This window comes from Erythrolamprus reginae, chromosome 7, assembly GCF_031021105.1.
Source record: "Erythrolamprus reginae isolate rEryReg1 chromosome 7, rEryReg1.hap1, whole genome shotgun sequence".
Lineage (NCBI taxonomy): Eukaryota > Metazoa > Chordata > Lepidosauria > Squamata > Dipsadidae > Erythrolamprus > Erythrolamprus reginae.
This window is the reverse complement of record NC_091956.1, coordinates 82,060,844-82,088,466: the sequence shown is the minus strand read 5'-3', so window position 1 is coordinate 82,088,466 and position 27,623 is coordinate 82,060,844. Positions and strand designations below refer to the sequence as shown.

At 38.2% G+C, this 27,623-nt stretch overlaps 1 protein-coding gene across 1 annotated transcript in view; it reads right to left on the bottom strand.

The window, feature by feature from the left end:
* The window catches only part of UNC5C (unc-5 netrin receptor C), a 347,816-nt gene that overhangs the window by 62,115 nt on the left and 258,078 nt on the right, over positions 1–27,623 (bottom strand). Inside the window, exons 4-6 of the mRNA XM_070757995.1 lie at positions 27,242–27,345; positions 4,822–5,002; positions 1,775–1,942 (exon numbers count right to left, since the gene is read on the bottom strand). Of these exons, the coding sequence (XP_070614096.1) occupies positions 1,775–1,942; positions 4,822–5,002; positions 27,242–27,345 (453 nt within the window). The remainder of the gene's footprint in view (positions 1–1,774; positions 1,943–4,821; positions 5,003–27,241; positions 27,346–27,623) is intronic.

Genomic DNA, 27,623 nt, shown 5'->3' with positions numbered 1-27,623 from the left:
CTTATTTATCAACTTTCTAGGGGCTTCCTTTAGCAAAATCAAGGATAATCCTGCATGTATGATGGTAAAAAATAAACGATACTACCAGAGTAACAGAAAGCTATAAGTCCAACATACTGCAGGATGGCCAATGCAGAACTCATACTTGGAAATTATTTCCAATCTTAACAGAGTATTCTGTTTCACTGATCACATGGAGATGGAGAGTCTAATAAAAATATTAATAAGTTTAACAAAGTAAAAAATGCTGTCAGTTTGTTCTAACCCTACTTTGATTTTAAATGTATTGATTTATGCTCCATTGTCTAATCTGTGCAGGGAAAAAATACTATCTCAGCCACTCCAGTTGATTATTGTCACCAAATAGCACCCTTTTCCTATAATACACGTTAAAGTCTCCACTTTCTGAAAAAGGTTCTTGGATGACAAGTGAAACAATTTCAAAGGAAAAAAAAACCCAGTCGTCTTTTGGAAAAGTACTTTGGGACAACCATGATCTGAATAATTGAGAAAATCCATAGACATCTGCACCTTCTCGTCCTAGTAGGATTTTGCATGGTAGCACACAATTAAAGAAGCTTTCATGAGAAATTCATGTATAAACAAGAGGGAAGAATAGTGTAGCTATAAGCAAAAAAGAGATATGACACCAGGATAGAATAATATCACATCTGGTAAGCCAACATGTTGAATTGTGTTTGATGGTGATTCTGTATTCCCAAAACCCTTAATGAAGAGAAAATAAGAGAGGAAGGTCTTCTCTTTAGGATTCCAAAAACCAGAGGCTATATTCTTATGGATAACAGACATGAATTTTGAAGTTGCACTATTAAGTGCTTTTGTCCTTTGAAATCTATGTATTTTATTCCTTACTTCGATGTAACGTTGTATTGTTGAGAAGCATGCAATAAAATGCAATCTTGAATTTGTAATGTTTCAAGAGAAAGTTTAATTGATGTCAGGTGCAACAGAAAGATAGGGAGGGAAAACGAAATAGGTTTTCTTCCAATCGTTATGTTAATACTTTTTAGATCACTAATACTTTTTGGATCACTATTGCCAAATAGATAAATGAACGTAGCTGACGAGAGAGAAAACATTTCATTGGTTTAAAGGGCAAATCAGGTTTTGAAGTAGAGAAATCAGGCATGAGCTTTATTTGAACTTTTTGTCCTTGGAAAGAACTAAAATAATTTTCTAATCCATCTAAAATGAATAGGATAGATTTTACCCATCTTAGTGAATAAGATGGAAGCCAAAAACATTCCGAAACATATTATTAAGAGACTGTGTATGGGTTTTGTTTTTAATGTGAAAATTTTGTTATTTTACAACAATGATAATAACATGATAATTTTATGTATGTATTCATTCACATATTTATATGCTTCATAGCGACTGGGCAGTTTACAATAAATACAATAATCCACCTCCTTCAGATAATATTTTTACTTTTAGTTAAAAAAAACTTTGCCTTAATAAGAGTAAGCTTATTAATACATAAAATCATGTTATTATTTAAATGCAGAGTTTTTAACAGATTCGAGGCTTAGGGTCCCAAGGGTCTAAATCTTGACTCATTATGATAGTGTTCAGAATAACAACTGCAATGAGAGGCAAACATTGCATAATAATAGTGCTAATTATTCATCTTATCTGTATCTGAAAGGCATAATAAAGTTAAGCTCAAAATTAAAAGTCCCCCACTACCACAAATGAAAAGAAAAATAAGACTTATTCTAGGTAATATTGCATTGTAGTGATAACCACCTACCTGGACATAAGGTGGTGCAAGCTATTTTCTGCAAATTTTGACCTTCACAGAAGGTTCCTCCATTGAGTGGGGCTGGGTTGGTACATGTTCTTGTTCGCTTCTGAAATCCTTTCCCGCAACGGATGTTACATACTGACCACTCTGTCCAGGTTGACCAGCCGCCATTTACTGAGAAGTAAGGAAGGTAGGAAAATGACTTAAACAAAGAACTGTAAACTTATGAAGCCTGTAGGCTTCCAAGCGTTTCTGTGAATTAAACATTTTTTTTGTGTGAAAAAGGAAAGTTTAGAAACATAGAAGACTGACGGCAGAAAAAGACCTCATGGTCCATCTAGTCTGCCCTTATACTATTTCCTATATTTTATCTTAGGATGCATATAGGTTTATCCCAGGCATGTTTAAATTCAGTTACTGTGGATTTACCAACCACGTCTGCTGGAAGTTTGTTCCAAGCATCTACTACTCTTTCAGTAAAATAATATTTTCTCACGTTGCTTCTGATCTTTCCCCCAACTAACCTCAGATTGTGCCCCCTTGTTCTTGTGTTCACTTTCCTATTAAAAACACTTATTTAACCCTTTAACATATTTAAATGTTTCGATCATGTCCCCCCTTTCCCTTCTGTCCTCCAGACTATACAGATTGAGTCCATGAAGTCTTTCCTGATACGTTTTATGCTTAAGACCTTCCACCCTTTTTGTAGCCCGTCTTTGGACCCGTTCAATTTTATCGATATCTTTTTGTAGGTGAGGTCTCCATAACTGAACACAGTTGTACAGTTTATAAATTTCTTTTATGCTTTCTTGGATTTCAAAAGAAAAAGTAATGTCACAACGAAGGTACTCCCTCTGCCCTTTAATATGTAACCAAAATGAAATTAAAATCTGAACAAAACTAGTTTCTGCATGTTAAAAATCCAGTAATTTTTGGCTCTCTTAGAAAAGAGATGTATCTCAGAAAAGCCTGCCCAATCTGGATAATCAGACCTGAGTATCTTCTGTTGGAGTCCTTGTCCTATGGAAGGTTTATTCTTCAAGTTATGTGGAAATTTATATAGGTTGGTTTTTGCAAAAGTCTTTCAGGATTTTATCCAGAAACATCAATGCTTAGTTTATTGATGTATGGCTTTCTATATTATTGCAGACATATACACAAGCATAAATACACACACACACAAACACAAACACACACACACACACAAACAAATGTATACATTGGCTACAATAAAATTGCCTATAATAAAATTGGATAGAGATGATATACACATTTCATAAGGGTTCTTCTTTATACCCATTAGTATAATGTGTCTTTCCAATAACATATGTGAAAAAAGAGTAGGAGGGATAATCATTTCAATAAACTATCCCCAAGGTACAAAAAATAATAGTATTTTTAAATGGGTTTTTAGAGAAATGGAAAGCAGATATAGTTGGTTCAAATGATATAGCAAATAATGAGTTTTTGGAATGCTGGCAAGACAATATTGTGATCAATAATTCCTGTACTTGCTGGAATCTTCAAATATTATTACAGCTTCACAAATCTATTACCCCCTGCATTTTATAGAATTTCCCTTCTGTATTTTTACATCTAATGTGGTTATACAACTGCTTTTGGTTCTTTCAGCAGAGTGTTTTATTTCCATCTCAGGTGATATATGCAATAATATAATTCATACATTTTACACCAACTTAATGATTAAAACAAATTGTAGGAAAAATGCTACGTTATTACAGAATGCATCTGATGAAGCTTTTACTATGAAATTTAAAATGTCAAATACAGTATGTTGTTTTTTTAAAAAAAAAGATTCATAGTTTAGGACATATCACAAAACAGCTTTGTGTATCAAGCACTTGTCCAAAAGATAAAAATACACGCATGCGTAGAGTGATGCATAGGAGACAACAACTGAAGGATTATTACAAGAGAAAATGAGGCCACCTGTGGTTGGGTGGGGCTGCTCTAATTAGTGCTACAGATAAAAGTGCAGCTTGGTGTTTTAGCCTCATGGCAGTTTATCTGATTCATTTTTTTGTCAAGATCGTGGTTTTTGTGCTGTCCAAGATTGTGTGTGGACTTTAGAATTGGACTCAATTTCCCAGTTATTGGGTGAGCAATTGGATTGCATTCAACCTGTGCCTTGTGTGTACCAGAAAATCCCTTTGACATTTAAAAAGGGAGCTGCTTCTGTTTTTGTTTATAAAAACTTTTGGGTTTTCCTTTTATCGTGTGGTGTGTGTCTTCTTGGACTAATTACCCTGTAATTACAGACGGTTGAAACACGCCGGCAGAACACAGACAAAGATTGGATATATCCAATCTTGTAACAAAATAAGTGCAAGAATCCAATGATGAAATTCCATTCTCCTTCGAAAAAAATATTAAAAGCCTATTCTTTATTACAAAATTGAATGAAGGGTGATGGGAAATATATGGATAACCATTCTTTAGGGCACTGCAACAGATTGAGAACTTTGGATGTTCTTTGTGGACAGAGAAAATGAGAATAAGTGCAATCAGGCAACAGTTATTTATCTCCTTTTTCCTACTTCCATCTCGCTCTCGCTCTTTCCTACTCTACCTACAACTCAACAGGAAGAATGCCAAACTGATCTCAAAGGCTGAGTATAATATATGTTCTGGTTCTAATTGCAGGCAGATTGAAAACTGTAAGGCTGCATTATTCAAGCTGCCTTGGTTTTAAGCTTTTGATAAACACAGTGAAATTTGGAAACATGGACAGGGAGGTTGGGCAAACATTCCAGTAAAATGAAGCAAGCAAAACTCAGAAGTCTGCGGAATTTCCCCCCCTCTCAAACCAACTTGTTTTAATTAACTACAAAACGAAAGACATTCTACTTTCCTTTACATTAAGTATATGGTTTCTAGGCTTCAACTAAATATACACAGCAGAATAAAGTAGAATTCAATTCACTTTAGAAGTCCGTGGATTTAATTTCTCATGCCTGCATGGATTAAATTTTGTTTATACATGAACTAAAATATATAAATAACCCAAATACATAACCTGTTAACTCTCTTACCGTAGACAATGACAGCAGCAGTAGTGCTCTTCCTTTTTGCCACAATATTTTTGGCAACACAAGTATAATTGGCTGTGTCAGAGAGACGTGCCTGCTTTATGATCAGGTTGTGGTCAATAGTGATATAAAAATTTCGGTCTTCGACAGGATCTATCACCTCTTCGTTTTTCAGCCACTCAACCTGTTGAGGAATTCACAAATGGGATCAGATAAAGCATTTTCATATGAACATAGAAACATAAAAGACTGACGGCAGAAAAAGACCTTACGGTCCATCTAGTCTGCCCTTATACTATTTCCTGTATTTTATCTTAGGATGGATATATGTTTATCCCAGGCATGTTTACATTCAGTGACTGTAGATTTACCAAACACGTCTGCTGGAAGTTTGTTCCAAGCATCTACTACTCTTTCAGAAAAATAATATTTTCTCACGTTGCTTTTGATCTTTCCCCCAACTAACTTCAGATGGAGTCCCCTTGTTCTTGTGTTCACTTTCCTATTAAAAACACTTCCCTCCTAAACCTTATTTAACCCTTTAACATATTTAAATGTTTAAATGAAGCACTCAGGCGAACTATATTTTTAATTACATATATTTATATTCTTTGACAGATTCATAATTCTCTCAAATCAGTTTATAGGTTAAATATACAAAATAAGTAAATACACAAAAATACCATTTCAATACAAATACAACAAGTAATTGTCAATAATCTTCTTCTAGGACAGCTATCTAGGACAACTATTGGGTAGAACTGATTTAATTATATTAGTCCGGCCCTCTAAAACCATCCCAATTTCTCATGTGGCCCCATGGCAAAATTAATTGCCCACCCCTGCTCTAGAGGCTTCTCTGGAGTCTGGGGAGGGCAAAAATTCCCTCCCCCAGCTGAGACTCTCTGGAAGTTGAAAATGCCCTCCCAGAGCCTCCGGACAAGCACACATTCATATTGGAGCTGAGCTAGGGGAATGGCTTGCGTGCCAGCAGATATGGCTTTGCATGCCACCTGTGACACCAGTGCCATAGGTTCACCATGACTGCCTTAGGGACACGATGAGACCATGTATTGCAAAGGCAAATCTAGATTTCCTATTAACAGCCCTCAAATATATTTTGAATTGTAATTGTAATTGTGGCCAAGTGGTTAAAGAGGCTGAGCCTGTCAGCTGGAAAGTTGACAGCCCGGGTTTGAAACCTGAGTGCTGCAGGATGGGGTGAGCACCTATAACTTGCCAGCTCCTGCCCACATAGTAGTTTGAAAGCATGCAAATGCGAGTAGACCAATAGGTACCACTTCAACGAGAAGGTACAGCATTCTGTGAGCCTCAGCATACAGTCATGTTGATCACATGACCACAAAAATGTCTTCAGACAATGTTGGCTCCCTCAACTAAGAAACCGAGATGAACACTACCTAAAGGGGTGGGCTACTGCCTGGACAGGGGGGAACGCAGCGGGATAGCGAAAATGAAGCTCCGCCCAGAGCAGCCATTTTGCACTGAAAAATGTTGAAAGAAAGTGCAGGGCGTCCTGCATAAGCCACGTTCACAGTGTGGTAGTAAAAATTTTGGTAGCCCTTCACTGACTACCTCCTACAACTGGACACAACTGGACAGGGGAAGCATTTACCTTTACCTTTCAATAATGCTCTTGGAAACTGAACAGTGGGTTTTTACATTTAAAGAAAAACAGCATTGGATGATCTCTTTATGCAAAATGATTCTCAGGCCCTTCCAATTTTAAGAACGTTAAGAACTTTTGTAGAGTTCTTTTTTTTAGAGGTTTTAGAGAACTCTGTGGAATCTATGTAGGTCGCGATCTTTTGAAACAAATGATTTTTCATTAATAATTTAGTAGGAACATAGGTTAAACATATTTCACCCCAAATAATGCATCTTGCGTTGACTTAAAATAAAATACCGTTTCTCGTATATATGTGGATTAATGCGACTCTGTAGGGACTTGTGTATTTATATACAATCACACCCTGTATTCATGCAAATATTGGGTGGTTTTTTAAAAGAAAAGGCGCTTAGAAAGCCTGGAATGGTTAAAGACCTTAAAACATGTTTCTCGAGCTATATAATAGTTCATTCATTTTATCCTAAATAAGCACTCCTGTGTCTTAGAGCTGCCCGAGGTATGCTAGACTACATAAATTGGCTGAACATTCAGTAGCTTATTTGCTTTTGAACTGAACATGTTTTACAGCCTGGATGGATCAAAGAAGTCACTAGATCACTGGAATTTATGCCCAGCACTTTAATCAAACATATATATATATAATTCTTGCCCCTGGCCAGCCCAATGGAATACAGAGACTTCTCACAACAAAGAAAGACCTGGTTCTTGCAGATAAACATGCCCTTTACCCTAAATAGTTTAAACACTTGCCCAAAGAGATGGAAAGCCAAGAAGGTTAGCTCCACTGTATTTTTTAAAAAATCACAGAAATAACTGTGAGCAATCATTCATCTAGGTAGTAGGGGCCTTCTTCTGTTTTTGTTAACATAAAGCTTGATTCTTTTCTTAGACGAATCATTAAAACATTTTAAAACAACAATTTTATTAGTTTATAGTGTAGCATACAAAGAAAATGCAAAAGTATTTCCCCCACTTTTCTCTCTTCTCTTTCCTTCCCTATTTTAATTTTCCTATAATTTACTTTTGTATTTTCTTTCTATGCTACAAATCATTGAAATTATGCTTAATACAATCCATCCCATTTAAGATAGGAACATGAATATTCTAACTGGATATTTAGTTTTATCACCTAAAAAGCTCCTTTGCTGCAAGTATGCAACTATCTGTTCTCAGATCCATAAAATTAATGCTCATCAACTTAATATTTTGCAATATAAAATTACTAATGATTCTATGCACCGCATAAATGAATTATTTCTAGTGGAAACTATTGCATTTAAAATAGTGTGAAATTACATTTACTTTCTGTGATAAAATATTACGTGAAGCCATGCACGAATGAATCTACCACCTTGGATTTTCTCTTATTCTGAAATTATAATTCATGGCAAAATATTAGGCAAAGAATATTTCCTCATGGAAACAGTCATCATAACATGGTAGAGTGATTGTATTATCATATACATCCACCCTATATTTTAAGATAGTCCTTTCTATGCTTCTGGGGATTTTAAACAACTACACAATTTGCACAATAGAACCAAAGGCAATGGTAGTATTACTTATTGCACTCCTACACTCATGTATTTTCTCTAAGATCTTCCAGAATTTAATTCTTCTTACTCAGGTAGATTCTACCTGAGCACAATACTTAGATCCACTTTTGCTTATGTTTTGGAGCATGTGACAGTAGTATATCATAGCACCTGCCTGCAACTTTAAAAACCAAATGTTGTGTGTGGGGTTTCTTTTAGAATAGAATAGAATTTTATTGGCCAAGTGTGATTGGACACACAAGGAATTTGTCTTGGTGCATATGCTCTCAGCGTACATAAAAGAAAAAGATGCATTTGTCAAGAATCATGGGGTACAACACTTAATGGTTGTCACAGGGGTCAAATAAGCAATGAAGAAACAATCAATATTAATAAAAATCTTAGATACAAGCAACAAGTTACAGTCATACAGTCCTAAGTGGGAGGAAAAGGATGATAGGAATGATGAGAAACACCAGTAGAAATAAAAGTGCAGATTTAGTAAAAAGTCTGACAGTGTTGAGGGAATTATTAGTTTAGCAGAGTGATGGCATTCTGGAAAAAACTGTTCTTGTCTAGTTGTCTTGGTGTGCAGTGCTCTGCAGCGACGGTTTTGAGGGCAGGAGTTGAAACAGTTTGTGTCCAGGATGCGAGGGGTCAGTAAATATTTTCTCCACCTTCTTGTTCTTGTTCTTGTTCTTCTTCTTATTATTATTTATTAGATTATTATTATTTATTAGATATTATTATTTATTAGATTATTATTATTTATTAGATTTGCTGTAAGCCGCCTCGTAGACTAGAGGCGGCTTACAGCAATGATAAAAACAATATATAATAACAAATCTAATAGTTGGAATCTAAAATAACAATAATACATTTAAAAAAGTCTAAAAAACAAGAAACCCCAATATATAAAAACATACATACAGTCATCATACACATAAAACTACATAGGCAGGGGGTGATATTTCAGTTCCCCCACGTTTGACGGCAGAGGTGGGTTTTAAGGAGTTTAAGAAAGGCAAGGAGGGTGGGGGCAGTTCTAATCTCTGGAGGGAGCTGATTACAGAGGGTCGAAGCCACCACAGAGAAGGCTCTTTCTCCTGGGTCCCGCCAAACGACATTGTTTAGTTGATGGGACCCGGAGGAGACCAACTCTGTGGGACCTAACCGGTCACTGGGATTTGTGCGGCAGAAGGTGGTCTCATAGATACCCTGGTCTGGTGCCATGAAGGGCTTCAGAAAAACCTCTATAATGTTTTGAGAGTAGGGGTTAAAAAAAATGTCCAGGATCCGAGGGGCCGTATTTTCCCAGCCTTCTTTTTGACTCGTGCAGTGTACAGATCTTCAGTGTAAAGCAGATTGGCGATATATTTTTTTCTGCAGTTCTAATTATCTTCTGAATTAACTGCTTGAAAATGTTGCAAATAGGTGCTATGTTTGGGTTTTCACATGTTCCGAATGTCTTTTCTGCAGACTGAAAATTGCACAGCTTTATTTATTGCACGAGTGAAGGCAAATATATGTGTTGTTCATTTAATTCCATGTACAAATGCCTGCTTGATGGCAGAGTCTGTGAAGCAGAATTTATCTTAGTTTACTTTGTTAGGTTAAAAAGAAAAATCTTGCTGCATTTTATTATATTAGCTCCCATACAATCTGGTAGAAAAGGAAAGAGATTTCTGATGCACTTTGCATGAGAAAAATGTGAAATCTTGCATTTCAGAGATGAAGTAAGCAGTGGAATATATAAAGGTCCTATCTTTCACAATATATGTTTGTACTTGTGTGCGTGCATACATATTTATATTTACATACACATATTCTCTCTCTTAAATAATATAACCATGTACCCAAGCAGTCTAGACATCATAGATGGTAAAGTGAAAATTGGAAACAAATGTGCCTTTAATTTGTTATGTAGAATCTAAGAAATGGATAAAATTGAGAACTTCTCTAATATACTGGGAGAAATTAAGAAGGAAAGCTAGCTGGTAAGTACATCTTTTTTTGACCTATTAAGGCAACCTTCTTTCAAAGACCACTTGTTTTTCCCTTGTTCTTCTTTCATAACGTTTTTCAAAGCTAAAACCTTTTTCAGAGATCTGCTAATATTTTCCTCTCGAACTCATCACATAACTTTCAGAGAACGAACATTCAAGTCACTTTCCAGTGTTTGATGTGTCTAATTTATCAAAGAAGACAAGATGTTGCACTTAAAGCTCCTTAGGTTGTTGATCAAAACCACAGGTCTTATTTGCAGGGCCTTTTAGAAATGAGTCACTCATAATGTCCTTGGTAATAGTACTAAATGTCAAATTAAAATTGCTTCAGCTATAAACATATAACAATTGCTTCGGCATAAATACCTGTTTTTTAGTAAAGCATTTTCTTCCTTTAAAGCTTTCATATAAAATTTCAGCATAATTTGGAACTCCCATAATACTGAAGTTTTATGCCTATGTTCAAAGAATGCACCAAACCAAAATGTCAGATCATATTTTAGCATAGCATGCTGTGTGAACCCAGTCCATTGTACAGTAATATTCAGTGTGTTTTGCCAAGTCATAAAACAGAGTTAATTCAGCAAACCACAGTTAAATATGGATAGCCATGTAATTCATATTAGGCATTATGCTTCCTTAGACAAGCTACATACAATAGTTATTGCAGGAACTGGGCATGGCTAGGTTAATGAAAAGAAGGACCAGGGGAGACATGATAGCAGTGTTCCAGTATCTCAGGGGTTGCCACAAAGAAGAAGGAGTCAACTTATTCTCCAAAGCACCTGAGGGTAGGACAAGAAGCAATGGGTGGAAACTAAACAAGGAGAGAAGTAACTAATTAAGGAGAAATTTCCGGACAGTGAGAACAATTGATCAGTGGAACAACTTGCCTCTAGAAGTTGTGAATGTCCCAACACTGGAGGTTTTTAAGCAGATGTCTGAAGTAGTGTAGGGTTTCCTGCCTAAGCAGAAGCCCCAGGATCAAATCCCAGTAAGGGTATGGCTAGCTGATGAGGCCAGAACAAGGCCGAAATAGCACTATCCTAGTCTCCCTTAATTTTAAAAATTCGGCAAAACCATGTGATACATACAGAATATAGTTTGTTGGCTATGAATAAATTAACTGTCTTGAAATGGCCCTGGGATGGGCCTAGAGGCAAAAAGGAGTTGTGACCTTCCTTCAATATACCAACAGAAAAAACATATATATACCTATATACTCGAATATAAGTCGATATTTTCAGCACAAAAATGTGCTGAAAAATCCAGCCTGGACTTCTACTAGAGTCACTGACTTTCACTGACCTGAAAACTGTCCCAAAGCTCCACAGTTCCGATGTGAAAGGCAGGGAGGAAAGATACCTCATGGCTGGCAACACTGAGGGGTTTTTTTCTTTCTGCTCTTGCTACCCCTCAGCTGCCTGATTGGCAGCAGGCTGAACCAATCACAGCTCCTCCTCTACACAGAAAGGAGACACTGAGAGAGAGCTATCTGATTGGCAGCAAGCTGTACCAATCACAGCTCCTCCTCTACAGGAAGCACTGGGGGAAGGGGCGGGAGGGTTGAAGAGACTTTCAGAACAAGGAACCATGGCTTTCTCTTCTGATCAAGCCAGCAACGATATTTTACAAGTAAATAAAATGTACAAGTAAAATGTAAGTTACCCATTTAAATTTGATTAACAGGATAGGTTGTTTTGTAAGAAAATGTTGCTTAAAGTGGGGATAACTCTGTGTAATTAAACTTTTTCTTCCAACTATACTTATACCCAAGAGGATTGTTAATGCTGACTTGTTTAAAACAATACAAAGGTTAGGATAATATTATTAATAGTATGAAGTTTGTCATTAATCATTTGTTCTACGTAATTGATATGAATAGATTTACCTTTTTTAAGAGTATGGTTTCTCCTTATGCAAGATAAATATCATGTAGAAGAAAGATTTTACAATTAATGACTGAGTAACCCCCAGTTGTTATTTACTGATCTATTGAGATAGTAATGATTTTAACTTATGAAAGATGTTTTAAATGGAAAATCTGAATATTTATTATATGGAAGTTTGATTTAAGCAATTGTTTTGAAAGAATATATGAAATCCCAATTATTAAGAAAATTATAATGATATTGTAATGAAGATTAAGGTAACAGGTTTTAAGATTAAGATAACATTCCTAAAGATATTTTAAGAGGGAATTTAGGAAAAGAAAGATTTTGGAAGGGGAGGAAGAAAGATGCAAGAAATAAAAAATATTTTGGAAGGAAAAAAGTTACATAATATAATAATAACAACAGGGTTGGAAGGGACCTTGGAGGTCTTCTAGTCTAACCCCTTGCCTAGGCAGAAAACCCTACACTACTTCAGACAAATGGGTATCCAACATCTTCTTAAAAACTTCCAGTGTTGGAGCAGTCACAACTTTTGGTGGCAGGCTGTTCCACAGATTCATTGTTCCAACTGTCAGGAATTTTCTCCTTAGTTCTAAGTTGCTTCTCTCCTTGTTTAGTTTCCACCCATTGCTTCTTGTTCTGCCCTCAGGTGCTTTGGAGAATAGGTTGACTCTTTCTTCTTTGTGGCAAACTCTGAGATATTGGAAGAATGCTATCATGTCTCCCCTGGTCCTTTTTTTCATTAAATTAGATATACCCAGTTCCTGCAACCGTTCTTCATATGTTTTTCTTTATTCTCCTACAAAAACAATTTTAAGAAGCTACAATAGAAGAATATTCCATTTTTATAAGTTACCAGTAGCCACTGTATTTTCCTGGACTTATATTCAAGTCAATAAGTTTTCCCAGTTTTTGTGGCAAAAGTAGGTGCCTCGGCTTATACTCGGGTCGACTTATACTCAAGTATATACGGTATATACTTGAGTATAAGTAGCCGCCCCGAGTTCGCGGAGAGGGGCGGCATACAAATCTAAATAATAAATAAATAAATAAATAAATAAATAATAAATATATAATCTGAGAGCACCTTGATCCATTTCTCTGAGCAAATCCAGCAAAAGGTGAGTCAGTAATGGGCTGGATTGAAGGACTAATATTAATGAATGAAGGCATATATTTGGACTACTTCAGCTTCAACCACAGCAACACAAGAGTACACAACAGATTTAAACTTAATATTAAGTGTTCCAAACTTGACTGTAAAAAATATGACTTCAGTAACTGAGTTGTCGAAGCGTGGAACTCATTACTGGACTCCATAGTGTCATCCCCAAACCCCCAACACTTTACCCTTAGATTATCTACGGTTGACCTATCCAGATTCCTAAGAGGTCAGTAAGGAGCGAATACAAGTGCACTAGAGTGCCTTCCGTTCCCTGTACTATTGCTCTCCTATATCTCCTATACCTTTCTTCTATTCCTATATCTCTTCTTCTATTCTTTCATTGATATGTTCTATTACTATATCTTCTCTTCTGTCCTTTCTTAGATATATTTTACTATGAGTATCTCCTCTATAACCTTCATCATGTATTTTTTCTATGTGTGTATATATATATATACACCAGGGTGATTCGACACAAAAATATGTAACCCTTCCCTGGTGCAGAGCTGAAGGGATTGGATACTGTAGCCTAGAGGATAATTCTCTGCCTTACAAGGCAAAGGTTGCAGGTTCAAATCCCAGTGGGTATGGCTAGCTGATGAGGCTAAAATAAGGCCGAAATAGATCTATCCTAGTCTCCCTTAATTTTCAAATTCAGCAAAAAAACATGTGACATATATCTATTTCGGATAGATCTATATATATGTATATAGGACAGATCTATACATATACCCACTAAAACCCTCATTGTGTATTGGACAAAATAAACAAATAAAATAAATAAAATGTTGCAAGATAAAATCTAGGTCGACCACTAGGATTAGAAGTTTGGTCTTCTGAGCTTTCAGACTCATGTTGGAGCCCATCTTCAGGGATCTAACATTCCAGGAAGTTCCCTGAGGATGGAATCCAGCACGATTCCAAAAACTCAGGAGACAAAACCTCTGGTCCCAGTGACCAACCCAGATTGGATCCTGTGATTAATATTATTCACTTTTAAACAGTCCTTAAATAACATGTTTTTCATGTCTTGATTTAATTTTTTTACTATAAAATGCTCAGTGTCCTCCCAGTCAATGATATTTTAGAATAAGTCAAACAGAGTTAACCCATTTAAATGTAGTTCATGATATTGTGCATTCATAATTTTTTTTTAAAAAATGCGCAATCCAATGTGGCAGCAATTTAGTGCGCTCTTTGCACTTTGTTCTTCTATCTTTTTTTAAAATCCCATTCCCTTAGCGGGAGACAGATGTGTTGTCTCTAATTATTCACTGATTGGCATCAGGAGATATATTAACATAATTGGGACATTTGTTCTAATTAGAAAAGAGAACCTGCCACATGTCACCCAACAAAAAATGTTAGGCCAACTGCCTGAACGAGAGAGAAAACACACCATTGTTATAGTGACTCTTTGTTACATAAACCGGTCTCTATTTTCTAGAACATGACCTTCAAAATTAAATGCTAAAACACATTCTATGTCCAAATAAGAACAGACAAATAGATAAACATTTTTTTAAAGGATATAAGTTTTGGCTTCAAATATTAATTGGTCAACTACTTAAATACGTGACTTTGGCATCCCTGGCTTAATGTATTTACATACTTTTCGACTTCTGGACTATTTTCTTCTGGACTGTTTTCAAAGGATTTAAAGATCTAGAATTTATCGCACAGGTGATTATTTGTTGTTGTTTTTTTGAGGGAAAGAAAATGGAGAAAAACCAGAGGTGAGAGGGATATATTTTCTTTTATGTACACTGAGAGCATATACACCAAGACAAATTCCTTGTGTGTCCAATCACACTTGGCCAATAAAGAATTCTATTCTATTCTATTTTGTGTTTTTAATAGGAAAGTGAACACAAGAACAAGGGGATACAATCTGAAGTTAGTTGGGGGAAAAGATAAAAAGCAACGTGAGAAAATATTATTTCACTGAAAGAGGAGTAGATCCTTGGAACAAACTTCCAGCAGACGTGGTTGGTAAATCCATAGTAACTGAATTTAAACATGCCTGGGATAAACATAGATCCATTGTAAGATAAAATACAGGAAATAGTATAAGGGCAGACTAGATGGACCATGAGGTCTTTTTCTGCCGTCAGTCTTCTATGTTTCTATTCTATTCTATTCTATTCTATTCTAAGGAAACTGGAGAAAACAGAACAAGGAAGAGTCCTAATCCAATCATCCAACCAACGCAGGCAAGGAACCAGCTGTGTACAAAAACCAAGCCTAAAATTGAATAAATACAAAAGAAAGAAAAGATGGTTGGCTGTTTCCAAGAAAGAAAAATGGAAGCTGGCATTCTGCTTAGATGTTCAATCGCAATCCATTCCTATAGCAGACTTCATATATTTTCCCAATCTGACTATTTAAAGGCACTTAATTTTTCTAATGATCCTTCTTGTTTCCAGCCTTACAGATACTTTCCAGAAGATAAATCACGGCAGGACACCACACCAAGCTGAGAGTGACTATGTCTCTTTTTGGTATGCGTCGCCATTCTCTTTCTTCAACTCCCTATTCTTGCTCTGTAAAAGGTTCCCTTTTTCTAAACAGAATGCAAAATGCAGCCAGGTCGATAAAGTACCTGCAAAGAAATAGGTACACGCAGGAGTTTCAATTAAAGGCAACGGCTGCAAAAAAAATCAGGAACTACTCTTTCTAAACAAACAGCGGTTATATTAACAATCAATTAGACACAACAGCCACCTGATGCTACAGGCTTGTATAGGTCCCATGTGCTCTGTACATTCTGCCCAGCTGAGTAGCATTTGTGCCACATTCTCTTTGAGTTGGCAAGCATAATGTAATCACTTGGTAGCACTGTATTTATTTATTTTATTTTATTTATTTAGTCCAATACAAAATGAAAGTTAAAGAGAATAAAAACATGTAGCAGTAATTATTTATTTATTTATTTATTTATTTATTTGTTAGATTTGTATGCCGCCCCTCTCCGAAGACTCGGGGCAGCTAACAACAATATAAAAAGACAATGTAAACAAATCTAATATTAAAAATAATCTAAACAACCCCAATTTAAAGAACCACTCATATATACAAGCATACCATGTATAAATTCTATAAGCCTAGGGGGAAGGGAAAATTTCAATTCCCCCATGCCTGACGACAGAGGTGGGTTTTAAGGAGCTTGCGAAAGGCAAGGAGGGTGGGGGCAACTCTGATATCTGGGGGAAGTTGATTCCAGAGGGTTGGGGCCGCCACAGAGAAGGCTCTTCTCCTGGGTCCCGCCAAACAACATTGCTTAGTCGACGGGACCCAAAGAAGGCCAACTCTGTGGGACCAACTCTGTGGGTCGCTGGGATTCGTGTGGCAGAAGGCGGCCCCAGAGATATTCTGGTTCGATGCCATGAAGGGCTTTATAGGTCATAGCCAACACTTTGAATTGTGACCGGAAATTGATCAGCAACCAATGCAGACTGCGGAGTGTTGGTGTGACATGGGCATGCCTTGGGAAGCCCATGATTGCTCTTGCAGCTGCATTCTGCACGATCTGAAGTTTCCGAACACTTTTCAAGGGTAGCCCCATGTAGAGAGCGTTACAGTAGTCGAACCTCGAGGTGATGAGGGCATGAATGACTGTGAGCAGTGAGTCCCGGTCCAGATAGGGCCGCAACTGGTGCACCAGGCAAACCTGGGCAAACGCCCCCCTCGCCACAGCTGAAAGATGAAATATGAAAGGATAGAAGAAGAGATATGAGAATCCTAGAATACAGCTCACCTGTATGGAACCCACATTGCATATCTGACATCAACACAATTGAGAGAGTCCAGAAATATTTCACAAGAGGAGTCCTTCACTCCTCTTCTCACAACAAAATACCTGACTCCGACAGACTTGAAATTCTTGGTTTAGACAATTTACAACTCCGTCGTCTCCGTTCCGACTTAATTATAGTTCATAAAATCATATACCAAAATGTCCTACCTGTTAACGACTACTTCACCTTCAACCGCAACAACACACGAGCACTTTTATGTGCTTTCGAACCGCTAAGTTGGCAGAAGCTGGGACAAGTAAAAGGAGCTCATTCCATGACGCGGTGCTAGGGATTCAAACTGCCGAACTGCCGACATTTATGATCGACAAGCTCAGCGTCTTAGCCACTGAGCTACCACATCCCTAAAAGAAATTAACTGCCAATAATAGTCTTTGTTTCCTACAGGAGAATCCCAGAAACCACCAGAGAGATGCTTTATTAAATGATTACCGATATCTGAAAATTTTATATTTTTCACTCAAGGGGGAAAAAAATTACAGCAGATTGTGATATACTGTCGGTACACAAAGTCTCTTCCCCACACATGGCATATTCCTAACATGATTTATGATAATTCAAGAGCTTATCTGGAACTCAATCTGTCTAGTCTGGAGGACAGAAGGAAAAGGGGGGACATGATCGAAACATTTAAATATGTTAAAGGGTTAAATAAGGTCCAGGAGGGAAGTGTTTTTAATAGGAAAGTGAACACAAGAACAAGGGGGCACAATCTGAAGTTAGTTGGGGGAAAGATCAAAAGCAACGTGAGAAGATATTATTTCACTGAAAGAGTAGTAGATCCTTGGAACAAACTCCCAGCAGACGTGGTTGGTAAATCCACAGTAACTGAATTGAAACATGCCTGGGATAAACATAGATCCATTGTAAGATAAAATACAGGAAATAGTATAAGGGCAGACTAGATGGACCATGAGGTCTTTTTCTGCCGTCAGTCTTCTATGCTTCTATGTTTCTACATATGTGATTTAAAAAAAAATCCATATCCACTGAGAGCTGTGTGAGTCGAAGAACTGTTCATCCATCCTTGGCTCAGCAGGAAACTATACTAGCATGAAATTGCTGTCCCTGTCGTCAATTCCTATCCTGTTTTTTCTTTTATGTCCCTGCAGACATCTTACTTCCATCCAAAATAATGGATAACAATGCTTAAAAGATTTTGTGCACTGAGGCTGTTCTTGGAGAGTGTTAGAACTTAACCTTGACTTGAGTCATGGGTTGGGATGAAACGAAGGCAACATCCTGGGGACATAGCAGTGCGTTGGTGCCAAGAGGTTCTGAAGCATCTAAAATAATTGTACTTTTTCTTATTTGATTTCTGTGGTATCTAAAATAATTCTACTTATTCTTATTTTATTCCTGTAGCCATCCATTTCAAGTGCCATAGATGTTAATATCTATCCCAGCGACCGGTTAGGTCCCACACAGTTGGCCTTCTCCGGGTCCCGTCGACTAAACAATGTCGTTTGGCGGGACCCAGGGGAAGAGTCTTCTCTCTGGCGGCCCCGAACCTCTGGAACCAGCTCCCCCCAGAGATCAGAATTGCCCCCACCTTCCTCGCCTTTTGTAAGCTCCTTAAAACCCACCTCTGTCGCCAGGCATGGGGGAATTGAGATATTCCTTTTCCCCTAGGCCTATACAATTTATGCATGGTATGTTTGTGTGTATGTTTAGTTTTTAATAAGGGTTTTTAAATTATTTTAAATATTAGATTTGTCATATGCTGTTTTATTATTGTTGTTAGCCGCCCCGAGTCTACGGAGAGGGGTGGCATACAAATTTAATTAAAAAATTAAAAAATTAAAAAATAAATAATATAGCCAAGAAACTGGACTTTTAATACATTCAGGACCCCCAAGTCTTTAAGGTCTTACAGAAAGCCAGCAAGATGATGTTCCAATGTTAGCTGTGGATCGAGGAGGACGCCCAAGTTGCGGACCCCCTCTAAGGGGGGCAATAATTTCCCCCCAGGGTAATGGACAGACAGATGGAATTGTCCTTGGGAGGCAAAACCCACAGCCACTCTGTCTTGTCAGGGTTGAGTTTGAGCTTATTGACAACATGAGTTCTAAATTATTATTATTATTATTTATTAGATTTGTATGCCGCCCCTCTCCACAGACTCGGGGCGGCTAACAACAATGATAAAAAACAACATGTAACAATCCAATTTAATAAAAGAACTTAAAACCCTTATTATAAAAACCAAACATACACACAAACATACCATACATAACTTGTAATGGCCAAGGGGAAGGAATATCCTAACTCCCCCATGCCTGGTGACAAAGGTTGGTCTTGAGTAATTTGTGAAAGACAAGGAGGGTGGGGGCCGTTCTAATCTCTGGGGTAAGTTGATTCCAGAGGGCCGGGGCCCTCACAGAGAAGGCTCTTCCCCTGGGGCCCGCCAAACGACATTGTTTGGTCAACGGGACCCGGAGAAGGCCAACTCTGTGGGACCTTATCGGCCGCTGGGATTCGTGTGGTAGAAGGTGGTTCCGGAGGTATTCTGGTCCAATGCCATGAAGGGCTTTAAAGGTCATTACCAACACTTTGAATTGTGACCGGAAACCGATCGGCAGCCAGTGCAGGCCGTGGAGTGTTGCAGAAACGTGGGCGAATCTAGGAAGCCCCACGATGGCTCTCACGGCCGCATTCTGCACGATCTGAAGTTTCCGAACACTAAATGCTCTTCAGGGACAGCCCCATGTAAAACAAATTGCAGTAATCAAAGCCAGAGGTCACAATGGCATTTCTAATGCAACTGGTGATCTAAGCAATGCACATGTAAGCTAAATGAAGAACACACACATCTTCAAATTAAAATAATCCAATCCTTCAATTGACTTGTTATATTGGCTTGCCTCCCCCACCCCCAATATTTTATATCTTGTTCATTGGTGATAGTGACAACAACAAAATACTAAAGTGAGCTATTCACAATCATTGATTGTCTGTATTTTGTTCATCTAACCATGTTGGAAGGAGTCTATACAGAAGCCTTCTTAGGCTAATCTCCTGTCCTGGATGTTTTACTTCCTGATTTGAAGATAAATAATAAAAAAAGTAAAAAAGGCAATTGGGAATTGGGAATTGTGTGGAGTGGAAGATATTAACATTAGGATTCTTGGACCCGCCAAGTGTTAATTGGTGCCTGCCCCAATGGCAGTACATATAGGCTTCACAGCCAATTAGCTTGTGGTCATCAATCTTTTCTGCTTGACAAAGTGAATTAATATGTTTCAGTCTTCAAAGCACAACAGTTACTAGCAGACCAACTTGTGGATGACAGCATATCAAAGCTGAACTGAAAAAATTTGCTGTTTGAATGACATCAAAATGTTAGCATTTTCTCAATGCCTTTGATGCTACCAAGGGATAGCCAAACCCTTAACATGCCAAGGAGGATGACATTTCAGAAGTTGAAACTGTGTGTGTGTGTTATTTCCTTAATGACATAAACCTTCACAGTATCGCCCATCTCTTGTTAAAGTAGCACAAAGCCTGTCCTATTTACTGTCCCATTTACTTCTATATCTGCACCTCCATAACTGTCTGGTTTGGTGCTGCAACCCAACAGGACCGACACAGACTTCAGAGGAGAATCAGAACTGCAAAAAAACCAATGGCTGCCAACCTGCCTTCCATTGAGGACCTGTAGACTGTATGAGTCAAAAAGAGGGCGGGGAAAATATTTACTGACCCTTCGCATCCTGGACACAAACTGTTTCAACTCCTACCCTCAAAACGTCGCTACAGAACACTGCACACCAAGACAACTAGACGCAAGAACAGTTTAACACCATCACTCTACTAAACAAATAATTCCCTCAACACTGTCAGACTTTCTACTAAATCTGCACTTCTATTGTACTAGTTTTTCTCATCATTCCTATCACCCATTTCCTCCCATGTTGACTGTATGACTGTAACTTGTTGCTTGTATCCTAAGATTTTTATTAATATTGATTGTTTCTTCATTGCTTATTTGACCCCTATGACAACCATTAAGTGTTGTACCACATGATTCTTGACAAATGTCTCTTTTTCTTTTATGTACACTGAGAGCATAGGCACCAAGACAAATTTCTTGTGTGTCCAATCACACTTGGCCAATAAAATTCTATTCTATTCTATTCTACTGTTATTTGAAAGATTTGCTGCTCAGAGTCCATTGGAGTTAGGCAGTTAGTAAACTCAAATATATAAACACAATTTAGAAGATACTAGAGAAGATACTGCAAGAATTGACTTAGGGACTAGTGAAATAATCACCCCGTCAATTGCTGATTGATATTTATTGAAAGAACTCTTTAATTAATTATATTATTATATCAATTATAGATATAGAAAATAGATTGATAAGTAATGATTACGAGTAATAGAAATCTCTAAATAATTATTATAAATAATAATAAATAATTATTTATATTATAAATATAACATAGCAACTGTATTGTTATTGTGTTTATAATATTATATAGATCACATATATAAAAATAGACATTATTTGCAATTTAACTGAAGAGGGGTTTCTTAATCAAAATGACATTCTGCGATGTATAAATGTTGTTTGGTGGGCCCCAGGGGAAGAGCCTTCTCTGTGGCGGCCCCGGCCCTCTGGAATCAACTCCCCCCAGAGATTAGAACGGCCCCCACCCTCCTTGTCTTTCTCAAATTACTCAAGACCTACCTTTATCGCCAGGCATGGAGGAACTGAGACATCCTCCCACAGGCTTTTATATTTTATGTTTGGTATCTATGTGTTGTATGGTTTTAATTGCTGGGGTTTTAGATATGTTTTATTTTTAATATTAGATTTGTTTCCCTGTTATATTGTTTCTATTATTGTTGTGAGCCGCCCCGAGTCTTCGGAGAGGGGCGGCATACAAATCTAATTAATAATAATAATAATAATAATAATAATAATAAATATATATATATATATATACGTGGAAAAACATTTAGGTCTATTGAAAAAAATAACAACGAAATGTATGTTTAAATAAAAATATCCTTTTTTGTCTATGTGTGCAACTCTTATGATTGTTTGATTTAAGAGAATAGCATTTACCAAGAAGGTTTTAAAAACCTTTCTGACTATAAAATCTTTTTTTCCCTGTGGTCTTATACAATATTTTCAACCATTTGATTTTAACTACCCTTTTCCCCCCTGTCAAAAAAACCAGTAGTTTTTTTGGGAGTATAACATACAAAAACCCCTAAAATTTTCTCTTTCTATTAATCGCGTTTCTTCTCCCTTTGCCTGGCACATAATCCTTTCTGCTTTGGGGACAAAACCATTCAAACACTGGGAAGGACGATCTGTGTCTTGTGCATAATTTAGAGCCCAGTCAATCTGCCAGTCATGAATAATCTCAGCTTCTTGCAAAGGTAATGAAGTCCCTAAATACCATCATGCAATTGCGATAGGATGCGCCCCGTTATAAATATCCTTGTCACTATGCAACAGCTGGTTGTTAGGCAATTCAGGAGCAAAGAAACCGATAAGTTCTTCTTGAGAACAGTAGTTGATTAATTCTGCCGTTATCACAACGCTGGCTTCCAACCTATCTCCGCATTAAATTATTAATCTCATTGCGCCAGTCTATAAAATAAAAATGGGAAAGGAGTGAAATGCATTAACTATGTAATTATATTTATCTGCTGCTGTTTTAAGAAATCAGGATGTGCTTTGAGACATGTTTTGTACAGAGCTAACTCCTCAGAAATCGGCCAGCAAAGAAAAGGATACCGAAATGATGGCAATATATTTTGATTTACTTATCTTGGAAGGCCCTTTGCACATGGTAGAATGAGAAAATATGAGGTGTGATTAAGAATAAACAATGTTTTATCGCTAAGTTGTAAAAGTGCTTTCTACCTTATGGAATTGTGAAAGGAAAATCTCCTTGCTTTCCCCCTTGTCTATATATTAAGTTTATATCCTGCCTTTCCTTCAGGTGCTCAAGGGGGTGTTTATAGAGCTCCCTCCTTCTATTTACCTTCACAGTGATCCTTTGAGGTAGGTAAGAGAGAGAGGGTAGGAGGAAAGAAGGGAAAGGAGGAGAGGGAGAGAGAGAGAGAAGAGATTTTATTTATATCTACTGCTCTGATCTAAAACAGTTGTGGAGACTCTAGAAAGAGTGCAGAAAAGAGTAACAATGATGTTAACAGGTTCGGAGCAGTGATTTTCAACCTTTTTTGAGTTGCGGCACATTTTTTACATATACAAAATAATGGGGCATTTTGAGCGGGGGGGGGAGTGTGGGGGCTAAAAAAAGTTTGGACAAAAAATTCTCTCTCTCTCTCTTCCTCCCTTTCGCTCTATTTCACTCTCTTCCTTCCTCTTTCTCTCTCCATCCCTCTTTCTCTCTCTCTCTTCCTTCCTTCCTCTATTTTTGCTCTCTTTCTATCTCTCCCTCCTTCCCTGCCTCTCTTTCTCTCTCTCTCTTTCTTTCTTTCTCTCTCTTGCTTTCTTTCTCTTTCTTTCTCTCTCTCTCTTGCTTTCTTTCTCTTTCTCTCTTTTGTTTTCTTTCTTTCTCTCTTGCTTTCTTTCTCTTTCTCTCTTTTGCTTTCTTTCTCTTTCTCTCTCTCTCTTGTTTTCTTTCTTTCTCTCTCTCTTGCTTTTTTTCTCTTTCTTTCTTTCTCTCTCTCTCTCTCTTGCTGAGCTTCGCGGTACACCTGACCATGTCTCGCGGCACACTGGTTGAAAAACACTGGTCTAGAGCAGGGGTCCCCAACCACCGGGCCGCGGACCAGTACCGGGCCGCGGGGCATGTTGCACCGGTCCGTGGAGTCAGCAGCTGCCGGCCCTCATGCCGCCACCCCCCCCAGCGCTTCGCCTCCCGCCGGGCAAGAGGCCTCGGGAGGCAGGTTCTGCCGGCCACAGGACAATGGACGGGACAGAGGGGCAGGAAGGACCGAGAGGCTCAAGCCTCTTTTGGCTTCTGCCGCGAGGCGCTTTTGCGTTTTTGGCTGGGGGGAGGCAGGAGGGCCAGCCTGACCCCCTGTCTCCAGCGCTTAGCCCCCGCTGGGCAAGAGGGCTTGGGAGGCAGGTTCTGCCGGCCCACAGGGCGATGGCGGGAAAGAGGGGCGGGGAGGACCAGCACCCCCATGCTTAATCCCGCCCCCAACCACACCCCTTTCCGCCCCCACCGGGCCATAGAAAAATTGTCTTGCTGAAACTGGTCCCTGGTGGAAAAAACGTTGGGGACCACTGGTCTAGAGGATAAAGCGTACAATGAATGGTTTTGGGAATTGAGTATGCTTACTACAACGAAGAATAGGACTAGCAGTTTTTCAATAAGTGAGGGGCTGTTCCAGAAAGAGAGTGATCAGTCGATTCTCCAAAAGCATCTGAAAGCAAGACAAGAAGTAACGGATGGAAACTTTTCAAGGAGACCTAACATAGAACTAAGGTGAAATTTCCTGTCAATTAGAACAAGTAACTGGGAGGTTTTTAAGAAGACATTGGACAGCCGTTTGTATGTAATGTTATAGGGTCTGAGCAGGAGCTTTGACTAGAAGTCCTCAAAAGCTCCTTCCAAGTCTGCTATTTTGTATTCTTAATTTTGCGACTGGTGTGTAGTTTCTAACAATACACCTTCCTTTGTGCTACTATTGTAATAACAACACATCTGAACATATGCAAATACAATCCGCCTGTAGTCACTCACTTCAACTGTCACTGAACACAGCTCAGTATTGTTATAATTATAATCCTCCTATTTTCCATGTCACTGCTATAGCCAAAACAGAGGTAGGAAAACATGCATATATTTTTATACAATGCGCAACATCTGTTTCAATCGCAGAGGCAAGCTAAGTTCCAGTTCATCTTTAGTTTTAGAAACAGAGTTTGTTAGGGCAGAAGACCTCCAATTGGGCAACTTTAAGACTTGTGGATTTCAACTTAACCCACCCCCCCTCTCTCCAAGAAGTAATAATGAATATCAGGTGTCGTATTCCAAGGTGAATTTTTTTCACTTTGGGAAGAATTTTGGGAAATCCAATGGAAGCCTCAATAAAAGCCAAGTGTGTTAGTAGACTTATATCTCCCTCCCCGCTACGTTTCTTGTAACTCTAATGCAACGGTAAAATCTACTTATCTTCCCTACCGGTTCGGAAGTCCATGCTTCGTGTACATGCACTCAAAAGACAACAGCCGGGCGGCGGGGCTTCTCGGCGGCCTCCCGAACGCTGAACCCGGAAGTTCAGCAAAGTTCGGGTTTGGTGTTCGAGTTCGGGAGGACGCCGAGAAGCCCCCCGGCTGTTTCAAAAGGTGACAGCCAGGCGGCGGGGCTTCTCGGCGGCCACCCGAACCCGAACTTTTGCCGAACTTCTGGGTTCAGCATTGGGAGAACGCTGGGAAGCGCCCGGCTGTTTCAAAAGGTGACAGCCGGGCGGTGTTTTTTTGCGTTTTTTTTCTTTCACGCATTAATTCATTTTACATTGTTTCCTATGGGAAACAATGTTTCGTCTTATGAACTTTTCGCCTTACGAACCTCTTCCGGGAACCAATTAGGTTCGTAAGACGAGGTATTACTGTATTTGTACTTTAATATGTAAATCTTTTTTTTTTACATATTTTAGGTTTTCTAAATCTTGCCTTGAAGCAAATGTTTCAAATGTCATTTGGTGCAGTATCCCACCAAGTAGTGTTAACTCATAGAAAGATTTTCCCATGAATTGTATCATAAAGTCTTTATTCATTCAATATAAAACAAGTCCTGTATTACATATGTCTACTCAACAAGTAGATGGAATAGAACTCTTTAAAGTCCAATTTAAAAGAAAGTGCACAAACATTTTTAAAAGCAGCATGACCTCCAAGTTTGGAGAGTAGGTTTTTCTTAACAGATGGACTCCCTAGTTGGAACATTTATAGTTTTTTTCTCTTTACTCAGTAGGTCATTTCCTCAAGATAGATATCAAGATACTTATCTCATGAGTTTTTAATTGCTGTTAAGTAAAACAGACATGGAACATTAAAAGATGGATTATAGTTTTCCTTTGTTTCAGATCCTTATCGGCCCACAGCAGGTGCATACTTATCATGATGCAGTTTAAATGAGTCACCATATGTGTAATCATAGCTGTAAAAATAAATGCATCATTTAAAATTATTTTAATAATACATATGAATATTGAAAGCTGGTTATCTCAGGCTTAGAATATTGGCATGGCCTGGTGGGGGAAGAAAGAGTTATAGTCTTCGGAGAGGGGCGGCATACAAATATAATAATAATAATAATAATAATAATAATAATAATAATAATAATAATAATAATAATAATAATAAATGGTAGTTCCATCCACTGGAACGTGTGCCGGAACTACCATTTACCGGTGGCAAAGAACTGGTGGGATCATAAGCCCAAAAAAGTGGTCTAAAATGAGCAAGCAAAACTACTGTGGGACTTCCGACTTCCGACTGACCGAATTCTGAAGCATAACACACCAGACATTGTGATCGTGGAGAAAAAGAAAGTATGGATCATCGACATCACAATCCCAGGAGACAGCAGAATTGAGGAGAAGCAGCTAGAGAAATTAGTGAAATACGAAGATCTAAAAATCGAGCTGCAACGACTCTGGCATAAGCCAGTGAAAGTGGTCCCAGTGGTACTTGGCACGCTGGGCGCAGGGCCAAAGGATCTCAGCGGACATTTGAAAACCATCGGAATTGACAAAAACTCCATCTGTCAATTGCAAAAGGCCACTTTACTGGGATTGGCAAACATAATTCGCCGCTACATCACGCAGTCCTAGGTGCTTGGGTAGCGCCCGACTGGAGATGAAATATGAAACCCAGCATAGTGATCTCGTTTGCTGTGTTGTACTGACATAATAATAATAATAATAATAATAATAATTATAATAATAATAATTATAATAATAATAATTATAATAATTATAATAATTATAATAATAATGATTTATTAGATTTGTATGCCGCACCTCTCCAAAGACTCGGGGCGGCTCACAACAATAATAAAAGCAATATTATAGTAGAACAATGATGAAATACGAAATCCAGCATAATAATATTCATACGTTCTACATGGTGCTTGTCTTAAGAGACTGATGTTAGCGGTGTTCTTGTTTCATCAGCGGAAGCATACGAGTTGGAAGGAAGCAACCCATTGTAACTCTGCCTAGTGGGGCATTCTAATTGACTCCGAAGTCATTAATCAGCTCCCAATCAATCCAGTCTTACCAACAGCAAGCAGTTAGATGTCCATTACCTTCCATTTATCATGCCATCACCTAATTCACTGCACCATTAGCCACAGATTAGGTCTCAGGATAACAGCGTCAGCTGCCCACTCTTCCAAGACGCCTGTCACTCACCTCAGCTACTGGGATTCCTTCCGGTGGGCGACATTGAAGCAGGACCTCTTGCTCCAAAGAGACTTCCTTTCCTAATGGTTCCTGTTCAAAGGTTTTCCGTAAATCTGGGATGGGAAGAAAAACATATTTAATTATACATTAGAACTACGATGCCTAAAACACGATCTAAGTATCACCCACAAGATCATATGCTGCAACGTTCTACCTGTCAATGACTACTTCAGCTTCAATTGCAACAACACAAGAGCACACAACAGATTCAAACTTAATATTAACCGCTCCAAACTTGACTGTAAAAAATATGACTTCAGCAACCAAGTTGTCGAAGCGTGGAACTCATTACCTGACTCAGTAGTGTCAACCCCTAGCCCCCAACATTTCT